The 19,338-nt window shown below is 42.6% G+C and overlaps 2 protein-coding genes across 2 annotated transcripts in view; both read left to right on the plus strand.

The window, feature by feature from the left end:
* Positions 1-1,234: 1,234 nt before the first annotated feature.
* The window catches only part of iars1 (isoleucyl-tRNA synthetase 1), a 41,757-nt gene continuing 23,653 nt past the window's right edge, over positions 1,235-19,338 (plus strand). The window contains exons 1-13 of the mRNA XM_030374598.1: positions 1,235-1,323; positions 2,045-2,168; positions 2,565-2,721; positions 2,967-3,086; positions 3,646-3,728; positions 4,091-4,208; positions 5,063-5,210; positions 7,233-7,320; positions 10,148-10,208; positions 10,387-10,482; positions 11,377-11,499; positions 15,297-15,388; positions 17,690-17,788. Of these exons, the coding sequence (XP_030230458.1) occupies positions 2,050-2,168; positions 2,565-2,721; positions 2,967-3,086; positions 3,646-3,728; positions 4,091-4,208; positions 5,063-5,210; positions 7,233-7,320; positions 10,148-10,208; positions 10,387-10,482; positions 11,377-11,499; positions 15,297-15,388; positions 17,690-17,788 (1,304 nt within the window). The 5' untranslated portion in view covers positions 1,235-1,323; positions 2,045-2,049. The remainder of the gene's footprint in view (positions 1,324-2,044; positions 2,169-2,564; positions 2,722-2,966; positions 3,087-3,645; positions 3,729-4,090; positions 4,209-5,062; positions 5,211-7,232; positions 7,321-10,147; positions 10,209-10,386; positions 10,483-11,376; positions 11,500-15,296; positions 15,389-17,689; positions 17,789-19,338) is intronic.
* On the plus strand, positions 12,124-14,013 carry LOC115557045 (vimentin). Its single transcript, XM_030374599.1, has one exon. The coding sequence runs from the start codon at positions 12,272-12,274 to the stop codon at positions 13,424-13,426; it is 1,155 nt and encodes a 384-aa protein (XP_030230459.1). The 5' UTR covers positions 12,124-12,271; the 3' UTR covers positions 13,427-14,013.

Here is a 19,338-nt window from a genome sequence, read left to right on the forward strand (position 1 = left end):
ATCAGCCTTCGGCCCTGCCGATGAGAGTGGCAATGTCTTCTGCACACATGTCTTCTCCATGATTGTTAAGCCTAGTGAACAAGATTGAGGTACCATTAAAAGGCTCAGGAAACCTTTGCAGGTATTTTGATATAACTAGCTGATTAGAGAATAATAATAATAATAATAATTCATTGAATTTATTTAGCGCTTTTCTAGACACTCAAAGACGCCTACAGTGAAGGGGGGGGGGGGGGGGGGGGGGGGGGTGGGGGACCTCACTAACCACCACCAGTATGTAGCACCCATTTGGGTGATGCACGGCAGCCAATCGGCGCCAGAACGCTCACCACACACCAGATTGAGGTGGAGAGTGAGGGATGTGGTGGAGAGAGAGGGAAAATAACATTTAACACTACTATGGACCACATGTAAACCCTATCGACCACATTTAAACCCTATCGACCACATTTAAACCCTATCGACCACATTTAAACACTATCGACCATATTCAAACACTATCGACCACATTTAAACACTATCGACCAATGAATGACACTTTGAGTCTACAATATTGAACTTTTTCACAATATTCAAATTTTCCGGGATACTGAATTTTGGGTTTTCATGAGCTGTGAGCCATTGATTATAATCATGAATAATACAAATAAAGGATTAAAATATTTCACTTTGGGTGTAATAAATCTATATCACATCTAAGTTTCACTTTTTAAATTGAATTATTTAAATGAATTCACTTTTCCATAACATTGAGATGCACCTGTATGCTATGATCCTTGCTATATTGATACACACGTTTGACCAAAGATGACTATTGGAAATTGTTTGCTGGGATATTAACACTGCAGTCTGTTTACCTTTTTAAGAATTTATTGCTCACTTTATTTTAATATATTTGTTCAATACTGTGTCCTAACTCAGAATTTATCGTAAACCCAAGGCATTCAAATGTACTATAGAAAATAAATCAAATATAAATCAATATTTCTTAGTATGAGCCAACACAAAATTTTCAAGGTTAGTGTCTGGGCTATTATTAACCAAAAAATATTATCTGACATGGATGATGTAATTAAGCACAGCTAAAATAAATAAACATTATTTTTTATTTTCCTTCATTTAAAGCCTCAATGATGTTATTTTTTATTAACAATGTACGTGCGTCTTTACATTACAATACCGTGTAAAATATAAACTTTCTTTTAATTTAAGCGGATTTCACTCCGATTTCACTGGGTTTTACACACTTCCGCCCACGACACGAATCTATTGCATCATTTCCTTTTGTTTCCATCTGTTGGCACAGACAGGGATTGAACACATGTGAGTAATATTGGAAGCAGTTAAAAGCTATATTGGTGTTAAATGTTGATGATACCTAGAAACGGATGGATTGTTTTGTGTCGATGTGAACGGAAGATTTCACAATCCTACTGAAAATGTGTATATCCAAGTCTTAAGTCCATATTTCAAGTAAACCGGTTAGCATAGGCTATAAGCTATCAACACGGAGGTGTCATTCGGAAAAGTGACTTGTGTTGGACATACTTTTGTACCAAATTTCCAGCCAGTGATTGTTTGATTTATTATATTATTTTAGATGTCATATCGTTCTAAACTTTATTGTGTGATGTGGAACAATCTTATGTGCACTATGTGTCCTATTGCTATATACGTGTGTTCTTTGGAGAATATATATATTGTTGGTATTGTTTAATGATGCAACCTGCTAGACTGGTCCGGTTGATGACAAGCTGCCAAATGTCCTGATACTCTGAAGAGGGTGACAGTCAGACTTGGGCTCGAACAGACATGTATATGTTTGGATCGTTTGTGCCCCATTGTTTACATTCGGTAACAATGGTATGTTTTTAAATGGTGTACTTTGACAGCCTGAGACATTCTGAACTGATGAAGTTGTCATTGGTCTATAGCTTATAGTTATAATGTTAAGAAAATATGTTCCCATTTAATCAGTTTGTGAAACTACATGTTCTTTTTTTCCCAACTCATGTTGTTTCTTTGTATCGTCGTCTTTGTGTAGAAACCATGGTGGAGCGGGTGCCTGAGTCCATCAATTTCCCCTTTGAAGAGGAGAAGGTCCTCCAGTTTTGGAATGAGAAGGACTGCTTCCGTGAGTGCCTCAAACAGTCCAAGAATAGGCCCAGGTATGTCAAAAATAAATGATGAATTAAATAAATCTTCTAAACAGAAAAAAACAAACTGTAGATGATTCTCCAATTCCTTTGGGGAATAAAGCACAGATTTCCACTCCTTTTTTAAATGTAAATCATTCACAAATCTTTTTCCTCCTCCCCTTTGGTTGTGAAATACAATTTGTTGTTGATCTTTCTTATATGTTAAGTAATTGTATGTCAAATAACAAACAACATGTGTTTATGAATATTATAACAGGCATGAAGTTGAAAGTACTTCTGTCATTTATGTCACGTTGTCCTTATAAACACACTATTACCTGTGGTCATTTCTATCAACTCTTTCAATGTTAAGGTTTCAATGTTCAAGGTTTTTTTTAACCACTTTGATTTCTGTCTGCTGAACAGGTACACCTTCTATGACGGCCCTCCTTTTGCAACGGGGCTACCCCATTATGGGCACATCTTGGCTGGAACCATCAAGGACGTTGTGACCCGCTTTGCCCACCAGAATGGCTTCCACGTGGACAGACGTTTTGGCTGGGATTGCCATGGTCTGCCTGTGGTAAGAAGCAACGCCGTTGCATTTTCTTAAAGTTGTCTCTGACACAAACTGAACTGAGCGTAAATGCATCTCCATGTCAGCTGATGCTCCTCAATCTATAATTTTTTTGATATTGGTTGCAGCATGCTTTGATTTTTTTTCACTTTGGAGAAATACTAAATATGAATTGATGTAACCATAGTTTTTGACCAATGTGCTATTTTGCTGTCTTATCTTTGTATTGTCTTCCTTTTGTGATCCTGCAGGAGTACGAGATTGACAAAACATTAGGGATTAAAGGGCCTGATGATGTCGCCAAGATGGGTATAGCTGAGTACAACAAACAGTGCAGAAATATTGTGATGAGATACGCCACTGAATGGGAAGTAAGTGACCAAAGTTCCCATTTGATATTGCTGCAATGTTGCATGCAGATATTGCTTCTTGAATGCCACCGAAACTTCCTTACTTAATAAAATTGTCTGGACTTTTACTAGATGGCAGTTTTAAAAATTGATGTTCCCATGCTACTTCACAACATCAAATAACTCTGTTTTTGGTCATTGTTTTGATTGTTAGATTCCTAGCTTCATACATTACGTGTTATACCCTTTTTAATTGATTGTTTAGCCAAACACATGATAGCCTTGTGTGTGGCTAAACAATCAATGGGCCTTGCAACCCCTTCAGATAGACCATCAGTTTATTTAGTTAGCAATCAACTGTCTGCCTCAACCAAAGGGCTATGTTTCAAACAAATCTCACCTAAACTGGCTATACTTTAAGCTTTGAATAGCCAGTATATAACGATGATGATTATGTTATTGTGTGTTGACAATGTTGGCAGCCGTGTCCCTTGGGTGTCTTTTTATGATATGATGGTAGATAATTCAGATAAGTCTATTTTTAATATGTTTAACTGTTTTCTCGTCATTCAATTTTCAGACTTCTGTGCGGAGGATGGGCAGATGGATCGACTTTGAAAATGACTACAAGACTCTATACCCTTCGTTCATGGAAACTGTATGGTCCGTCCAGTTGCTTTGCCTTTAAAGTGTTATAGCATTAAGATATTTTGTGCAAATATATGATCGTTCATTTTTTCCTGACCTTTAATGCAAAAATATATTAATACATTGGATTGAACCGTCTTATTTTCCTAGTGAACTAGTAATACATTTTTATTCGAAACGTACTGCAGTATTTTTGATTTTCTGTGCTTCCTGGGCTTTCCCCCGTGTGTGTGTGTGTGTGTGTGTGTGTGTGTGTGTGTGTGTGTGTGTGTGTGTGTGTGTGTGTGTGTGTGTGTGTGTGTGTGTGTGTGTGTGTGTGTGTGTGTGTGTGTGTGTCCATATATTCATACTTTTCTGTGGTCTTTATCGCCTTGCAGGTGGGTGTTCAAGCAGCTGTATGAAAAGGGTCTAGTGTACAGGGGTGTGAAGGTTATGCCCTTCTCAACCGCCTGCAACACTCCTCTCTCCAACTTTGAGTCCCATCAGAACTACAAGGTACAGCACAAAATCATCAGATCGTGTTCAGGATAGTTTGTGAAATAGAGGGGTCCAACTCCCACTGCAACATGTACATTCAAGTTCTGGCCGACCTTGTCTATTATTCTTTAGTTGTTCTTAGGATGTTCCAAAAAAAACGATGGCAAAAGCATTGCTGTCCGGCATGTTTGTTTCAGCTACAGTCATTTTGTTAGACTGCTATTTGCGTCAGTTATGATTTTGAGAATCAGGATTGGGTTGTTGGGTATACCGGTTAATGTATGTATGGTTTGCTGTGTTGACAAAATCTTTGCCTTCCACACACTTGAAGACGAAAACGGTTAAATGTATATTCATTGATCGTTAAGTGTGAAGGCTCTTCTGTTTTCCAGACAAATCTTCTAGTGTGTGCCGGGCATAATGCCACAAGTTCCACTTGTCAGCAACTGCGCTGTTGATTTGTACCGGTACAATCCGGTGTTTGACTAATTATCTAACCGGTTTGGAAAATGTTCCACCTTCCCAACACTAGCATGTTTGCATAGCCTGCCAAACTTCAGGGTATAATATAGTCACTGCGATGTGTGTGCTGTTAGCATAGCAAGGCCAGGAGATTCCTACCATCTCCGTAGCCTTGTAGTCCCAGGTTGAGCGTCATTTAAATCTCTGATTGAGCAGTCGTAAAAATGTGCGTAATCACTCTCAATCTTAGCAAGCCTTGCTTTGAACGGGTTCATCTCGAACAAATCATTGTGTTTAGATTTGTCTTATAAAAAAAGTTTTTGATCCGCTAATCTCCTTTTATGTATCGGGGACATCGAATAGTGTGAGTACGCACATCTTTTTAAAATATGATCATTCTTACATGGCAGGACGTCCAAGACCCGTCTGTGATTGTCAGCTTCCCCCTGTTGGAGGATGAGAATGTGTCTTTGATTGCCTGGACAACAACTCCCTGGACACTGCCAAGCAACCTCGCCCTTTGTGTCAACGCCGAGTTCCAATACGTTAAGGTCAAAGGTGAGTGTAAAGCTTTGCTTTGTTATTAAAATTTTGCGTTTGCTCATTCGTGTAATCGAGCAATCACGCACAAAATACATTTCAAAGTGGACCGGCCCACTTCCTGATCTTCCGGATCTCCAGTCCCTGCTGCAGAGCGAAACAAAGTCGCCGGCAAAACGGGCTGGGGGTCTAACACCGTAATATATATAAACTATAACCGCATTTCACATTAATCGCAGATATCTTGCTGCTTCGGGTTTTCCTTTGTAGGCGCGTTGAGAGGAGGCGCGGGGGAATCCGCTGTCAGTGCGTGTGCAATGTATCAGTTGTACGCGGGTTTATCCAATAAGTGGTAGTGTACCCGCGCACCATTGGCATGTATGCGCGCTTGTCTCTGTGTGTGCGTGTGTGTGAACGAGAATGACGGGGAGAAACACTGCTATGCGGAGATGAATGAACGGAATGATATGTATATTTCAAAATCGTGTAAAATTGGACTATAGGACTATATCTCTTCTGGACTATAGACTGGCCCATCAATGTTGGCTCCTTTCTAATTTGGAAACAAGAAAATGGAAAGATTGAACAAAAAGATGGTCGGTTGGGGGTAGTATTATCCACTGTTATTGATTGTAGTAATTTTTGTAATCTTCTCAGTAGCTAAGTCTGTGTGCATGTACAAAAGCATATGTTCATGCATGTGCAGAATGATTGATGCATTCAAATGGGGTCAGTCAGTAAAAAGAAACCTTGGCCTTGTTTGAATATATTTAACAAAAATCCTCCAGAGGTTGCTGGTGTTTTGTCCTCTTGTATTTCTGCTTCCCAGTTGAGAGGAAGTGGTAGGTTTATAAAAGGATGACCCAGATTCCCCTGTTGCCGTTCGTCCTGGCCTCCAGGGGGCAGTGTTGAAGCACAGTTGGAAGCACCACGCCTCAAGAGCATAGGCTTGGCCCATACTGCATGAGAGGCAGCCCCAGAATACTAATGGGTGTGTTTTAGCTTGTCATCTTGATTCCTCTCTCTCCGTCTCATTTTAATCTACTGTCTCTAACACGCCATCGAACTCTATTTATCTTGTTTTCTTTTCTTTCTTCAACCCCTGCACTCCCTGTTTCTTCTGCTCGATATTATTCGTGACTTTTTCCATCCCCTCAGTGTCACTCAATCCCTCTCCCTGGCTTTATTTTTTGAGCAAGCCTGTCAACTGAAATGGAACGAAGCTGTGCAATCACATGTCCAAGCATTGATCATAATTGACGTCTTCTATTGATGCGGCACCTCACCATATCTTTCTGTGGAGCTCTTCTTTTTCTCATCCACTCGGTATCACCTGCTTACTGCGTGTCCTTGTCTCCTGATACCGTTCAGCCAGCTACTCTCGGGCCCACTTCTTTGAACTCTGTTGCCTTACTTTTGTGTTTTGTTTTCACAATGCATCTCACCATGAAACTATCGGTGTGGGTATTTAATGGCTCTATAAAGGGTCCGATAGTTGGGCCATATGCAGAAAAGCAGTCAGCATCAGCTGTCTGATTTGGGTCGGACGGCGTCCAAGCGGGTGCAGGCGCCTCCCTCTGCATTCAAACGCAAATTACTCCGTTTAACAGCCCGGGCGTTGGCACAGGTGCACGGGAACTCGACTGCCATTATTCTCCCATTTGAACAGGTGCACTTGAGCTGCTCTTGGAACAGTGCTTGCCCACTAGTAACACAAAGAGGAATTGTGAAATCCAGTTCATTAAACAACCCCTTGAAAAGTCTGCCCCCGAGCCAATGTGATACAGCAGTAATAAAACAGACAATCCATCAACGGAGTTGGCAGGCAAACTTGTGTTGTTGTTTTCTTGGAAGTTTTGTTGACCTAGTGAAGCTGAAAGGCAGATCAATGCCAGCTCATTAGTGGTGACTGGAGATGTTGCTGGTTCGAATCCTCAGGTGGACTCAGAAGCCCCGTTGATGTCTCATAAATGGCCCCAGCCTCAGGTGTCCTCACTCAGCGCTGTCAGTGGTCTGATCTGTTCTAACGCACCTTTCCAGACAATGCCAACGAGAAGATCTACATCATGATGGAGGCCAGGCTTTGCGCGCTGTTCAAGGCAGAGGCGGAGTACACCCTGTTGGACAAGTGAGTACCAAACCCGCAATCGACCTCAAGTAGAGCAGCATGGTCTATGGTGGCCATGGTAAAAAAAAAGATAAAGAGTCCAATGAATGATGGCCCTATTAGACCGTGCTCTGATTTCTTAGAAACGTGATGAATACAAGTGTATGCCCCGCTCAAGAGAAACGGGCTTACGAGACATGTTGCCATTACAAGTAACTTACGCCTGTCATGGCTCAAGACGGTGACCAAATTGGTCACGTTTGCCACTACTTATCGTGGTTCTCTCCAAACAATGTAATGGGGGCGACGCGCCGACGTGCTTGTCTGTTTTGCGAAAGCGAAACAGACAAGCACGCTAGTTATAGTTATAGTTGACGTATTTTTTTCACATTTAAATCCTGAAACTGTTCAACTGGTGAGAACATAAGTGCTGTGTGGAGGAAGTCGGTGGCTTTCACATCCACTTTTGGTAGATCCGAAAGCACTTAACATTTACAGCAGAGCTTTGATGTTAAGCGAGGCGATTCAATTATATCACTTGTTAACATGTAAGTGTACGTGATCCCACTGTTTCAGCTCGAATTCAAACACTATGAGATTAAGAAAAGTGTTTTTGGCTGAGAGTTCAAGAAAGGAGGGGGAACATGTTTTTTATCATGGTTATGTCCCACGTCTATTTGTGATCTATGTAACACTTTAGTGACCAAAAGTTATAGATTGCTGTGCTAACTTCATGAGCAATTTTACAACAAATAGAAATGATTCTGGTTTCACCACCTTTAACAGATTTGGTGCCTGTTCAGAATTTTGAAACAAGCCCCCTCATCTGCATCTTGACAAGTGTGCCATAAATATAAGGCACACTTGTTACTTTATGTGGAAATTCACTCTAATTTTTGCAGACAAACTTTAAAATCGACCAAAAATAACTGGTTGACGCGAGACACTAACGCAAGTTGAAAGGGGAAAATTCAATGAAATTTCCCCAGACATTTTCATAATTTGAATGTAACGTGATTGTTTTTTTTTTTTTGAAGGCTCTACTGCCTTAATTTCATAATACATTAGCGAGCTATGCATTTTTACTTCTTAATGTATTTAATGCAATGCCACTTATTGGGTGTTTCCATGATCCACCATTGGTATAAAATAATCAGCTCAATGGTGCGAACAGCGTCGACACGACCCTCTCTCATTGGTGCTGGCATAGATAGAACTGGAATTGGAGAGAATCAATTGAACATTTAAATGGCTGTTACTTTCCCAGTTTCTCCTTCCATTGATCCTGTGTCCCGCCCTGCTCTCTGCAATCTCGCGTTGCCAGTAATATTGCTTGTGTATAATTTTCTTTTTTTGGATATGGTCCACTGACAGTAATCACCGGGTGTCTGCTTGTGTTGTTGTAAAATCAAAGGACCTCATTTTTAATGCTTTCTACTGAAATGTTATTCCGCCATGTTATCTAATATTTATGTTATTTTAATATATCGAAGCAATTTGGTCAACGCTTATTCGATTCTTTGCTTATTTAAGTAGCGCAACACCTTAGGAAGAGAAGGGCCATAATAAATGTGTAATGTATAAGAATTGGTATTGCACAGACATGGCATTGCAAGAGGACGAATATGTAACTAGTATTGGCTCACAGGCAGTCATGACCCATGTAAGGCTGCTCTAATGATAAAACTTCTGAGGTCATCTACCAATTATATGTGATGGAAGAAGTGTGTGAAACCAATCCAGAAGGGCTTTCCTCATCTTCTTCTTTTGGCCAGCTTCACTCGGATTCAACATGCCTGCTACTGTGGACATCAGCAACTTTATGTTCTCAGGGGTTGACTTTGAAATGCCTCCTAGCCGCCTTCCTCGCACTGCTCAGTGTTTTAATTATCTACTGCACAGCATAACACAGGGTCCTTCTGAACACTGACATTTTTAGGACATGGCAAATAATTAGTTGGAAAATAATGGATATTTTTTTATTAGCTTAAATAAGCCAAAATATTCATAACAGTAATGCAAACACTAGCAGCAGTTATGTGGGGGAATATGCACTTGGGAATAAGATTACCAACTATTTACTGCTCGGGCAGTAGAGTGGGTTGTCTACTGTTGCTGGTTCGATCCCCGTCTGATCCTAGCAGTGTGCCGAGATGTCCCAGAGCAAGACTTCTAACCCTCACTGCTCCCGATGAGCTAGCTGTCTCCTTGCATGGCTGAAACTGCCGGCAGTGGATAGATGTGTGTGTGTGTGTGTGTGTGAACGGGTCAATGTAAGGCTAATAATTGTAAAGTTCTTTAAGTGACTGGGAGGAAATAAAGTGTGTGATTCTGCTAGTCCGTGCCTGGGTATTCCGGGAAACGAGCTTGGTTCCACAGCAGGGAGGGAGAAATTGAGCCAGCGACAGGAATCCTTTTTTTTTTGGCTTCCTCTAGTTCCACTCGGTGGGATGTAAATCACATTCTCCATACATCAGCTCAGAGGACTATGGTCCTACGAGCTGATTGTATGAAGCATGAATGCAGAGAGATAAATTGCACTTTATGAGGTATTAAAATTTGATGGATGTATGAGAGGGCTGCAGCAGGTGTGCCCACAAGACAAAGTTTTGTCTTTTGGGAAAAATACAACTTAGAATGGCTTCCATAAAGCACTTTCCTCACTGAATAAGGGACTTAATATTCCTTAGCATACTGTCTCCACTGCGCCCTATAGGCGTGCTTAACATCAGTCGGTATAGTGGCTCATATACTGATGCAAATCCCCTTTCCTTTGGTGACAATGCACAGATTAATCTCTAAGTGAGGGAAATTGCTGAAGTAATTAATTATTCTTTTTGTGCTTCAGATTCCCTGGCAAGGCGCTGAAAGGAAAGAAATACAAACCTATATTTCCCTACTTTGCTGAGGTATATACACTTATTTTTACAGACCAATACCAATTTCTCCCTTTGCTCTTCAGTCTTGACACCATACGTTTCTCCCTCCTCTCACGTTTTGTTTCATCAACCCGTTGTAATCTATGATGGCCTCATCATCTCGCTTACCTCACCATTCATGCTGCTGGTCTGTGCTTTCTCACGGCAGTGTGGCGAGTCCGGCGCCTTCCAGGTGGTGACTGATAACTACGTCAGGGAGGAGGAGGGCACAGGAGTGGTCCACCAGGCCCCGTACTTTGGAGCCGTGAGTGCTGTCCCTATCCCTATCTCTCTCTTCTGCTTATTGCTCCTCCATCCTCGCATTCTCGCCACCACAAAATGACCCCTGTTTTTGTACAAAAATGCTGTTACAAGCATGAATTTGTCTCATAATGGTTATATAACAAGGATAATTCGACAGCAGAAATGTCTACTGATGGTGTTTCTTTACTTGTTTTGTATTTTGAAATGGTACAGTTCTTGCTATCCAAGACCATCATGCGACAAGAAATATGCTTGCAAAAATCCTTGTACATTTGCTATGGTGCTCTGCAATGGTGTCTTGATTTGACGCACACTGTTACTGACGTTATTTAATTCTAGGTCTGGAAGTCTGTGTTGATGTTCTGTTAGAGCTTGTGGGTTATTTCTAATTTATTCCCTTTGCTAAGATAAGAATTATATCCATAGGGCTATTTGTCTTTTTCTTTATACCTTTATCTCTCTCCCTCTGTCTCTCTCCCTCGGTCTCTGGAAAGTTGTTAACCTAATCCTGTCACTGATGCTTCAACATCTCTTAACTTAATTTGCATGTACAAGTGTTGGATTTGGAGCTCTGCCTGTGATACAATGATCCTATTCTCATTGGGTTGGTGGCTAGCGAGTTTCTAAATATTGTAGATAATGGCTGGCTTGCACCAACATGGATTAAATGTTGCTTAAACGCTGGCTTTTTGTTAGTTTAATCAATCAGCTAAAGGCCAATAATGTTCTGTGACACATACGTTTAACAACCAAATATGAATATTTAACCAGATACAAAATAGGGGTTTCACTATCTAACATGAGTTGATGGACATCTTATTCAGAACTAACATTTAAAACCAACATGATTGTAATTGCATTTGATGTTTTGCCATCTATATTTTCTCCTGTATAGGATGATTACCGGGTGTGCATGGAGTACAAAATCATCCAGAGAGACCAAGTGCCCATCTGCCCTGTCGACGCCTCTGGCTGCTTCACATCTGAGGTGGTTGACTTTGCCGGACAGTATGTCAAGGTAAGTGGCGTGGCAGAAATGTGCACTGTGTTTGTGACATGTTTGCAGACAACATGATATTTATTGACGAGGTCCACCCACTCTTGATATTCCATCGGTGAAAGATGTTTTGTTTTCAGATTGTCTGAAAACAATCAGATTGTCTGAAAACAATCCAACTCTTTGAGAGTTGGTTTGGGTTTGACCCCTTTGTATGCAGTTATCGGTTTGGTACGCAACATTTCATTATTATGCATTGAATGTTGCTAAGGGATGTGCCACAGTTGCATCTTGAAGTTGAATTGGAAAAAGCGCTGTCAAAGCACATTGTCAGTGTTTAACAATGAAGTGATGGCCCCCTTCTTCCCTCACACACCCAACTCCTCCACTGCCCAGGGAGATCAGTGAGTGTAGAATAGCGGCCATACATTCTCTGATCACTATTTCATGCCCGGGTGCAAATGCCAAGAGCTGAACTCCACCCATGATATTATCGCTAGCAGGGAAACGTTAGCTAATAAAGAGCTCAGTGGTACAGTACTCTCCATGTCTGTCATAATCTGCATTTGAAATATGCCAAAGCCAGGCACGGGTTTCAAGTCTGTCTGAGAAATTCTTTTGCACCTCATAAAAACCCCCTGGGTGTTCTGCCAGCGAGTCAGTTGCACTGTGGACCCGGCAGAAAGCCATCAAGCGAGCGAGCGGACCGAGAGCACCATTAGGCAGTCTTCTCAACGCCGAACAACAAAAGCCAGAGTTTTCATCACACAAGGTTTATCTCGGCACTTCCAGCATGAGGGCCACGTCTTACTCCCAGAGGAGCCTGCAGGTCAGCGGCTCCAACAGCCGGGTGCGGGTCCAGAGCCCGTCCCCGGCCCGTTGCCGCGGCACCTCCTACGACAGCCGAGGACGCTCGGGGTTCCAGGGCCAGGCCCTGGCCATCGAGCTGGGCACGGAGATGCACCAGCAGCACGCCGACGAGAAGGAGGAGATGCAGGAGCTTAACACCAGGTTCGCCGGATACATTGAGAAAGTCCAGGCCCTGGAGCACAGGAACGCCTCCCTCCAGGCCGAGCTGGGCGCCCTCCAGGGCCGCTACAAAGGGGGCCCCACGGGCATCGGGGAGGAGTACGAGCTCCGGTTCAAGGAGGTGCGGGAGCTGATCGAGTCCCTGACCAACGAGAAAGGCGCGGCCGACATCGAGCGCGGCTACATCGCGGAGGAAGTGGAGGTGTGGCGCCTCAAACTGGAGGAGGAGCTGGCGCTCAAGGAGGAGGCCGAGATGATCCTGCGGGAGTTCCGGCAGGACGTGGACGACGCCACTCTGCAGAAGGCGGAGCTGGAGAGAAGCGTGGAGCAGCTGGTCGCCGAGATCGAGTTCCTCAAGAAGCTTCACGACGAAGAGGTGGCCGACCTCATGAAGCAGATCGAGGAGTCCAAGGTCACCGTGGAGCAGGACGGCGACCGACCAGACCTGGCCGCATACCTGCGCAACATGCGCGCCGAGATCGAGTCGGTGGCCGCCCGCAACGTCCAAGAGGCGGAGAAGTGGTACAAGGGCAAGTTTGACACGCTCAAAGTGCACGCCAGCAAGAACGAAGAGCAGATGAACGCCATGAAGAACGACATCGCTACGTACAGCACGCAGGTGACCGAGCTGCAGAACCAGATCGACGGGGTGAGGGCTCGCAACGCGTCCCTGGAGCAGCAGCTGGACGATATGGAGATGGCTCACATGGACAAAGTGAACGCCCTCGAGGCGGTCATCGCCCAGCTGGAAGCCCAGCTCTGTGAGACCAAGCTGGAGATGACCAAGTACCTGCAGGACTACAAGGACCTGCTGCACATTAAGCTGAGGCTGGACGCCGAGATCGCCACCTACAGGAAGCTCCTGGAAGGAGAGGAGAGCCGGCTCGGTCTCAAGGCTGACCCAGCAGCAGGGATCTAAAGGCCTCTAAAGGTCTTGTAGTATTTGGATGAGACCACCAGGAAAGAGATGCCACTGCTGTTTTTGAGCAACCATAGTCTTCCTCACCCATCGCAACGTCCTACCATCATACCAAGCCATATATGAAGAATGTCTTTCTGCTCTCCCCATGGAACATAGTATGGTTCCCCTCACAGCCCCATCTGCCTTGCATACCTAAACTTTCTCCACATCCTCACTTACAACCCCGTCCATCCTTTTTTATTTTTAGCAGAACGCATGTCTTTGCCATCTGTGTATCTATGGTGTAGTTTTTTCTTGCCAACCATAGACCTTCCATAGTTCTTTACCCCTTTCTTTGCAATCTTAATGTCCTTAGGGTCCTTTTAAAAATGGCTACTTTGTGGATTGTTCTGACATTTCTCATCACGTCCCTATAAAACGGGAACCTCTATCCCAAATGGAGTCAACATCTCCAACCCGTTTGACTGGGTTTCATACTACCCGTCTGAGGATTAATCCCCCCCCCCTCTTGTGTCAGATCTGGTAACTGTTTAAAAGTGTTTTTAACTGCTCAATAAAGCTTGACGTGAGTGCATTCTAAAACACGTTTATTGGCCTATTTTTGTTTGCCTTTGCACTGAAGTGAACTGTTGCCACAGTGTCCTTTATATCCAACTGTCCTTCCTCAAAGCACTTTTATTTACAGCACCTGCTTTGAAATTTGGAGACATTGTAGTTGGAGTAACACTAGAAGTAAGTCTACTTTGTATAAATGAATGCATTCGTTCTATCCTTCATAGCATTCAATTTAAATTAAATCAAATTGTGTTTGCAAAGCCCTTAATCACAGTTAGTCTCAAAGGGCTTTACAGGCCATATATTTATGACACCCCCCTAATCCTAGCCGCCCCAGAGGGCAAGAAATAACTCCCTTGAATGAGCATGGAGTAAATCTGGAGAAGGAACACAGAGTGGGGTATCACTCCTCCAAGGGATAGTTAGCAGTGCAATGGGTGCCATAATCGGCATGCCTAGTAATACAAGCAAACATTTTAAATAATTTAGGTAAGAAAGATACATGTTGTCTACGGTGACGGGGTGCTGCATCCCTTGTGCCTGCTTGAACCAGCACTAGTCTGCACGAAGAATGGCACCTTACCACAGCAGACAAACAGGGTACAATGATGTCACTCTGGTATGTTGTCAATATATTTGACACCGAGTGGAAAATATTTATTTGTTACTGGTGACTACGGCTAATGACTCGTGGCAACACCTTGCAAATAACTTACACTTGTGGCATAAATGTTTGAGTGACAGTTAATAAGTTGGCTTTGCTTCCTCTTGTTTGACCCACTGATGCCCTGGCTGCGTAACTCTTTAGACAATGACGAGCGCTCGTTCCTTGGCCGAGCTCAAGTAAGGCATCAGTCAACCCTAATGGGTTTCAACAAGGCAGGGTCCAGGGCAGGCAAAAACATGGTTGAGACATATCTTTTTTTAAAGGCCGGTAAACAAATTGCTGAGCTTTGCCCTGGAGATAATCGTTTTATACTTATTTTATACAGTAAACAAGTGGAAGTAGGCTCAACCTGACTGTTAATTAAAAAATACTGTGAACATGCTAGGAAAGGGAACATTGAAAAGTTAAGAGAATTGTTTAGTTGTGTTAAATGCATTTGAACAGGAAGTGGGTTACTTGATGTAAAAATGCCCTGTGTCTCTCAAAATGTCTATTAAGTCAAATTTGCCATGGCTAAACTATCACGTTTACACTGGGATTAAATTTTTTAATAGTAAAGTCTGTATAATTTGAATGCCGTTTTTGTGGGAAGGATTCTGTAGATATGTTTCTTTAAGGCTGTTTGTCTGTGTCTTGTGTCTGTAGGATGCTGACAAGCACATCATCAAGTTTCTGAAGGAAACCGGCCGCATGGTCAACGCAAGCTCTTTCAAGCATAACTACCCTTTCTGCTGGAGGTAAGAATGTCTCCCTGTTTATCACATTTTCATAATAATAACAATATTATGACTATTTTATATTCATTATATCGAAACCATGTATAGTCAGTTTATGGCAATAATAAAATACAGCAAACAAAAAAGCCAATCAAATCAGATTACAGGAGAACAGAGTGTGGATTGGTGGAAGAGATATCGCTGTAGTGCCACACACGTTCAGGGGCTTTGCTAAATGATGTGTCAGAACTGCATTCATGCTGTTTCGTAGAAAATGTACCTGAATTAATCAATTCCAGGAATGGGGATTGCAAAATAGGTTATATAAAAAAAATGATTGAACAGGTGGCAGAAATAAATGGTGTATGTCATAGTTTACCTACAAATCATCAACATTTGAAGGATCACCAATATTTTCTTTCGTCCGTAATGACACACACTTATTTAAAGTTTTCTTAACATCTCTGCTGCTGGAGTTGATGGGTTTTAATAATGAATGCCTGCTTACATCTCATAGCACACACATTGATGCAGCCTCACTTCTAGAGGCCACAAGCAGATTAATTGTCTGTGGTTGGTCACATTAGTGTTCAATTTGACAGGAGTGAAATTGAAGCATGATGGTTGGATGAGAGTCCCAGTCGGCATCATCATCATCATCATGCAATTCAATCATACACCCAAAGAGATTCAGCTAGGGAGAAGGGAGTGCTGGGTTTCCGTGTAAACATAACTGGCAGAGGTGATCCTGAAATGACTGCTAATGACCACGGCAGAATTTCTGCCGTCTTAATGTGGTATGATTGGTATTCCAAAAGTCTCCTCATGCCTTTCAATGAGCTTGCGGTATGGAACTTAAGCTATGCAAAATATTCCTTTTGGGAACAGTTCACTGAATCCAAAAATACTGTAATGGGAGATTTTTCTAAGGGCTTCTCCTTTTTGGTGCCATTGGTCCATTGTGACGGTTTAGCATGGAAGGTCAACTTCGTTTTGACACAGATGCATACAGAAAAAAACACTTACGCAATTGAAGCAAGCCCATCTCAAGCTTAATTTGCAAGGACGTTCCGTGGGCACAAACACAGACCAGATTTTGTTCTGCATGTGAGACCTCAAATAGATTAATTGACCTCAGCAAATATTTGGAGGAATTCTCTTTGGTCCTCGGATTAATTATAAACCCACCGAATTTGTTCAAGAAGAAATGTCATTATGTGTTTAGGGAACCTGAACATACTCTGTTTTCCACAATCCCCTTATAAATTATGTAAAAATGCTAGGTATGATTGAGTTTTCCTCATCTAAAATTTGCATATACGTAAATGTATCTTTTTTAAAAGAATTTTCCGGTGAGCAATTGGTGGACATAAACCCAGCCACTTTAAAATACTGCCAGTATGTTTGTTCACTGCAAAATAGTTTTTTTTAAGCTCCAGGGTTTTGAAAATATGTTGGTTGAAGGTGGTTAAATTTAGCCACTCTTCTAAAGAGTCTTTGGATAAGATGCTGCATCTCACTATGACCAGAGGCATTGTGCTGTAAATAACACTTTTCTATAAAAGGATGGGCATACCGAGATACAATTTCCCTCTCGCGCTAAATGAACTCTTAAATACATTTCGTATCTTGTGTAAAGCAGGTGCCTTACTTGAATATGTTAAATTGCAAAAGTGTGCCGTTTGTACCCAATCTTGTTACTCATCGTTAATTCTCCACCAAATATAACACGTTACCTAAAATACAGTTTAATGAGAGGATCAATCTCATTCTAATTGTACTGCTGACAATGCCTCATAGTGCTCACCATGGGATGCACTACTGCATATAGGGGAATGTGTCCCCCTATTATACTTTGAATGTAATAACAGAATGCTATACCTGTTGGTTTTCCTCTTCTCGTATGTCCTCCATCTGGAGGCTAGACTGTGATAGCTACTGGAGGCCTTGCTTTAGCCTTCATCTGCGGCTCCCTCATTTGAATCACAATTTCACTTTGCCTTGGAGATCTCACAGGGGCCCTCCGTCGTTTCATTTCAAGGTTACACCATTGATTTTTCCTCAGCTTTACTGCAGATTAGTATCGAAGAGTTGGCTAAATGTCTAGATGTCTTTATCTCGCCGGTTGTGTGGGTTGATAAAACCTGTTGGCGTTAAAACTGAACCATCCTTGCACCACTGTTAATCAATGTTTTAAGGTTATGTACAAATGCCATATAAAACATAATGACTTTGGAAGATGCACGCTTTTTTTATTTTTATTATATAGATTTGGTTTATCCAGAAGGAGAATTGTTGACATGCATTTCTATGCCCCTTCAGGTCTGACACCCCACTGATCTACAAAGCTGTGCCCAGCTGGTTTGTCAGAGTGGAGCACATGGTGGAGAAGCTGTTGGCGAACAATGGGAAATGCTACTGGTAGGTCCTGTAGACCTGTTTGACTATTTCAGCCTCAAGAAAGGCCTGACATGCAGGGCTGACGTTTCCATACCGCCATGCTCCTTTTTCCACCTGTAAGATTGGGTGCAAGATTTAGCAGCGGCGGATGCTAATAATATAAATGATATTATTAGCCTACACCTATAAAGACATTCACTGTAATGTCTTTATAGGTGTGCCTATAGAGAAACAGTGCTATATAATGTCACTGCAAAGTTATCACTTGGTGGTGATCCCATTGCTCTTTCCTGAGCCACCGTGGCTGCTTCTGGTAATGGGACTGTCAAGCTGAGATAGATGACTAGCCTTGGTAGGAGTCTCTCTCTCGCTCTCGCTCTCGCTCACTCGCGCTCTTAAGGCTAAGTCACAGACTGATGCAGAGTGTGCCAGCCTCTCCACGTCTTCTCAAACACATCCCCATGCATGGGAATCTAATGTATATACTTTAATGTTTTTCAAGGGGCCTGTGAAGTATGCAGAAGCCACATGGAGACTGTCTTGTTGACTGGGCTTTGAATAATTCACATGGCATGCAAAGGACAAAAGGAAAGATTACTCTTCTTTAGCATGCAAATATTCACACTTTTTCGTGCTGATGCCTGGATACACACACACACACACACACACACACACACACACACACACACACACACACACACACACACACACACACACACACACACACACACACACACACACACACACACACACACACACACACACACACACACACACACACACTTACAGGCTTGTTCCTGCCCTGCTTGTGGGTGGGCTGCCCACTGAAGGTGATGCCTGTATACAGCTTTTATTGTATTTCTCCAAGCCTCATTAAAGCACATTGTTAGAAGAAGAAGTCAGAGTTTTAATACAATCACCTCTTTTTATTAGCTCTAATTATGAGTTGTTACTGTTGGTTGTGTGGGTGTTGATGGTATCTACATTCGCACTTTGATCAAACCTTTTTCTTAAAATAATCGACTATTAACGACAAATGGTACTTCACTTTTAGTGCAATCCTACTTTTCTCTGAAGGGTTTCATCCTTCAACAGAGAGTCTGATATGCAATGATATCTATGCTATGATGAGTCAATGGCCACATGATTTAGGAATGCTAAAATAGACGGATCTCGTCCCTTCCAAGACGTTAAGAGAGACAAGTATCTGAACAAATCTTCTTCTTGATGTCCCGAAGTGACCTAGAATTGGAGGATGTATCGGGACCACGCATGTTTCCCTCTCCTGCCTCATTCTCTGCTACGATCCTCTTAATTGTATGCACAGCCCGTTCCCCCGGCCTCCTCTCCACTCCTGCTCCTCCACTCTGTCTCTCAGCCAACTACCTCCTCCTGGATGCTCTCTAAATGGTCCCTCCTCCCTTATGAACGTTCTTCTGGTAGTCGAAGCGTGTGCGCACATGTGGCCGTTATCTCTTCCCTTTCTCCCTGCCTGGCCCACCAGTTCCTCCCTCTCGTTTTCCACAACCGTTTATACAGACTGTGGGTGAGGAAGGGGGTTTGTGGGCGGG

Source organism: Gadus morhua, chromosome 13 (assembly GCF_902167405.1).
Source record: "Gadus morhua chromosome 13, gadMor3.0, whole genome shotgun sequence".
Taxonomy (NCBI): Eukaryota; Metazoa; Chordata; class Actinopteri; order Gadiformes; family Gadidae; genus Gadus; species Gadus morhua.